The sequence below is a fragment of the Galeopterus variegatus genome, unplaced genomic scaffold (genome assembly GCF_000696425.1).
Source record: "Galeopterus variegatus unplaced genomic scaffold, G_variegatus-3.0.2 Scaffold1678, whole genome shotgun sequence".
Taxonomy (NCBI): domain Eukaryota; kingdom Metazoa; phylum Chordata; class Mammalia; order Dermoptera; family Cynocephalidae; genus Galeopterus; species Galeopterus variegatus.
Genome location: NW_007727789.1, coordinates 111,558 through 115,697, shown reverse-complemented (window position 1 = coordinate 115,697; position 4,140 = coordinate 111,558). Strand labels below are relative to the sequence as shown.

Sequence of the window (4,140 nt, the reverse complement as noted above, 5' to 3'; positions counted from 1 at the left end):
GGGACCTTCCACAGGCCTCCTCTGCAGGCATCCCTGAACCACAGCTCCCGCCTTGGAAATCACATCTGCTGAGGCTGGCCTTCGGGGAGACGGCCAAGCCCCCCCAGAGGACACCACAGCAGAGGCCAAGCTGTCCAGCTCCAGCCACAGATGGTGGGCTGGTCTTGGGCATGGAGTAAATGGTAGCCCCCTGAAATGGGGCCATCCCTAGGGAGGGAGAGTTGAGAGGCCAAATGTCTCCCAGGTACATGCTCACCTTGGTCATTTCCCTCCTTGGCAGGGTCAGACCCCTTGGATCCCGGGCCCCGCAGTAGAAGGCTCTAAGCAAATGCTGTCCTGGGGGCAGGGGGCTGCCCTGGGCAAAAAGCCCACCACTGCCCAGGCTCTCCTGGGTCACCTCTGACCAGCTCAGAAAAGCCCCTGGCCCAACGGTCACCACGTGGTCAGTACAGAAGCGAGGAGCATGGCTGCCCAAAAGAGCAGGGTGCTCGGCTCCCAGTGGCCTCTGCCTAGTGAGGGGAAAAAAGGTGCTGGAGACGAAGACCTGTGACCATGAGGTGACCCCCAGACCAGCACGGCTAGGTCCAGAACCTTCTCCTAGCATGAATCACCCCTCAGGCCACTCTTTGCCCTTACAGGGATGGCCTCCAAGTTGGCCCAGAGATAACTGGGTCCAAGTCGCTCCGGTTGGTCTCTCCTCAGCTCAGCCTCCTGCAGCGGCTCGTGGTGCACTGGCAGTCGGAGTGAGACCCTGTTGAGGCTACAGGTCCACCACCTCCGCGAATGGATCTCTCAGTCCCCCATCCATGATAGTCTCCTCACTCATCCGTAAACACTCCCAGCAACTCTTACCCCAGGGCCTTTGCATTTGCCACTTCTGTGGCCCAAACACTCTTCTCCTGGACAGCCTCTTGGCTCTCCGCCTTCCTGTTCCAAGGCCTCTACTCAGATGTCACTTTATCAAGGAGGGGAATGTCTCTGAGGCCTTTTTGTAAAACAGCAGCCCCTTCCCCACCTCTGGGTCCACCTTCACCCTTCCTCTGCTTTACACCATCTGAGCTGTGTGTTTGTTCACTGTCTGTCTTCCTCCATTAGGATGTCAGCTGTGTGCCTCCTGCTGTTCCCTGATGCACCCAGCACCTAGAGCAGCACCTAGAGGGTAGTTTGTGTGTAGGGTGAGCCTGGAGAGGCCTCTCAGTCTTCTCAGTCCAGGCGCTCACCCCCAGGAGCCTCCCGTGAATACCTGCTGAGACAGCCCAATCAGCCCCATAGCCCTCAACTGCCCCACCATGGGCTGCCCATGTGCACAGGCATGCACTGTACGTGCACACACACTCACAGTCTACCAGCTAAGAGTAGATTTGGCTGCATAGAACAAAAAACCTAAAATGACAGTGGCATAAAACCCAAGGGTCAATCCCCACCTAAAGGAAGTAAGGGGGCAGACAGTCTGACCCTGGCATAGTGGCCCCACTGCGTCAGCAGGGAGCCAGGCTCCTCACATCTCTTTGCTCCACCACCCTCATGAATGGGTTTCATTTTCAAAGTCATCTCATGGTCCAAGATGGCAGCTGGAGCTCTGGCCATTACAACCACACTCCTGACGGCTGGAAGGGGAAAGGAGAGGAAGGCAAAAGGGACTTCCCCAGCCTCCTGCTTGTCTTCTAAGAAGCTTCCCAGAATCCCTCCCAACACTTTCCACTCATTTCACAGGCTGCATTTATCAGGGAGACTGGGAAATGTCTTTCCTCCAGGCACATCCCACCTTGAATGAAGCCAGGGTTCCTGTGTGATGCTTGGCTGTGGGTGGGTGTCAGACTCAGCTGCTGCCCTCCCTGGCCCTGGCGGGGCCTCCATGGCCAGGATGCCACTCACCATGAGGATTCGCCGGTAGCTGTCACGGTCGATGCCCCAGAGCTTAAGGTCGGTCTTGGCTTTCACTGTCGCGGCCCTGGGGGTGCCGTATATGAGTGCCAGCTCCCCAAAACTGCCCCCTTCGCTGATGCTGGTCACCCACTCTCCATTCACATACACCTTCGGGAACATAATGAGAGAAACATAATGAGTCCACCACATGTCATGGGGGACATGTGGGGTTACACTGGTGCTTCCTGCATGAGGAGCCCTCCTTAGCTCTCCCCAGAAAGGGGTCCCTGCAAGGAGGGGCACAGCACCAGCCACAGCCCCCAGCCCCCCTGGGTATGGGCAGAACTCCGCGTGTGCCTGCCCAGGAGGTGGCAATCGGGCTGGCATGGCCTATGATCCAAGGAGCCAGCCTCATCCCAGACTTGACCAGGGCCATAGCTAGATGGCATCCTGGCAGGAGGACCCTAAGTTGCCAATGCCAATGAGATGGGGCAGGACCAGAGACGGAAGAGCACAGTGTGTCCGAGCCTGCCTCCCAGGCACATCTTCGATTCTATTCCTTATCAACTTAGACTCAGCCTCTCTGGGCCTCAGTTTGCTCGACTGCACACTGATGAGTTAGACCCTACGATTTCCATGGGGCATCCTGCTCTGGTGCTCTACCTCCATGCATATGTGAGATTCCAGGCAGACACCCCTACCTCTTGCCTTTTCCATTCATAAATTGCCCCTTCCTTTCCAGCTACTCTACAACCCCCCCTGAGAATCACTGTGCCCCCTGCCTCCACCTCCATCAGCTCATGCTGCCCCCAGCCCCAAGGAGCCGTTCTGACTATCCTAAGCACAAACTCTTCCTCCCAGGGGCATCCCTCCCTCCTTGGGCCTGGAGTCTGAATGGGAGCCCTATGGCTGGGCACTGCTGCCGAGCTGCACTGAGAAGGGGCCCAGACAAGATTCCCTTTCAGCCTGCATGGGCGACGTGCCCTGCACAGTGTGTCTACTATGCATTGACCACGTCCACATCCATGCAAGAATAGCGCAGATTGTTCATTATGCAGCGATTCTGCAGATTCAGTTACTATAAATTGACACAATACGCTCTGTATTCCCTCAGCGTGTCAATGAGCTTAAAGAATAGTTCCCATTGGCAAAATGGGTGGACATCGGGAAAGAATGGATTGCGATGAATCATGGAAGCGATTCTTATTGAAATCAATGACTCATTATCTGGATAATAACTGATGCACAGAATTTTCTATCTGGAAGAAAACGCCACACAGGTGATAATTCCATGAGTAAGTGCGGGCGAGGGTGGGGGAGAACTGGTCGACCAGAGATTTTCAAGGGGAAGAGAGACGACGGGGGTGCAAAGGCAAGATTCCCCCTGAAGGAGTTCGTGCTCATCCCCACCCGGGCCAGCCAGGCTCCCCATGTTCCTGGAGGGAAGCAGCTGGGCACACGGGGGAGAAGAAACACCAGCTCCCCCTCAACTCAAGGAGTCAGAAGATAACCATCCTCCCAAGGAGGGAGTGTGCCCACCTGGACGTGGAGGGACAGACACGGGGAGCGACTGTCAGTTCAGAATTTTAGGGGTGAAGGAATCTCAGAGAACATCCTCCAGAACCTCTGCCTCTTGTTTTCTCAAAGAGGACCCAGAGCCCAGGGAAGAGTGGCAGTGACAGCCTGGGCACAGCGTGGCCTCCCATCTCACAGCTGGCACTCCCACGTCGCTAACATTCTTGTAAAAACCTGTCTACGGAAGCATAACTTGCAAATACTAACAAGCATGATTCTGACGTGTACAGCTTGATGAGATTTCACACCACTCCGACTGGATCCCCAGAAATCCTAGTGCCCCTCCCAGGTGAGTCCACCCCAAAGCCAACCTCAGTTCATCTAACAAGAATCACACAGCTCATCTTTCTGTGTCTCCTGGTATTTATCCATTCTCTGGGTGATGGACTCTTAGACTGTCCATCATAATGCTGCCATGAACATCTTGTTTGTGACTTACACGCCCTCATTTCTCTCGGTTGTACACTGGGAGGGGGGCATTTGCTGCGTCCAAGGGTACACCTGTTGGCTTAGCTTTAGCCGGGGTTGCTAATGCTGTTTTCTAACAATTGTTCCAAAATCTACCTCCCTCCAGCACTCGCCGCACTTTCTTCCTGATGCAGAGACCTCTTGCTGAGTCATGAAAGCAATGTGGGATCAGAGAATATAAATCTGAGGTTGGAGAGGTTTGGTTGACATGGGAGAGTATAGTGAGGCAGG

The 4,140-nt window shown here is 55.1% G+C and overlaps 1 protein-coding gene across 1 annotated transcript in view; it reads right to left on the bottom strand.

Moving 5' to 3' along the window:
* Window positions 1-4,140, bottom strand: part of LOC103595106 (cAMP-dependent protein kinase type I-beta regulatory subunit-like) — a 136,880-nt gene that overhangs the window by 38,745 nt on the left and 93,995 nt on the right. The window contains exon 6 of the mRNA XM_008578421.1: window positions 1,876-2,034. Within this exon, the coding sequence (XP_008576643.1) occupies window positions 1,876-2,034 (159 nt within the window). The remainder of the gene's footprint in view (window positions 1-1,875; window positions 2,035-4,140) is intronic.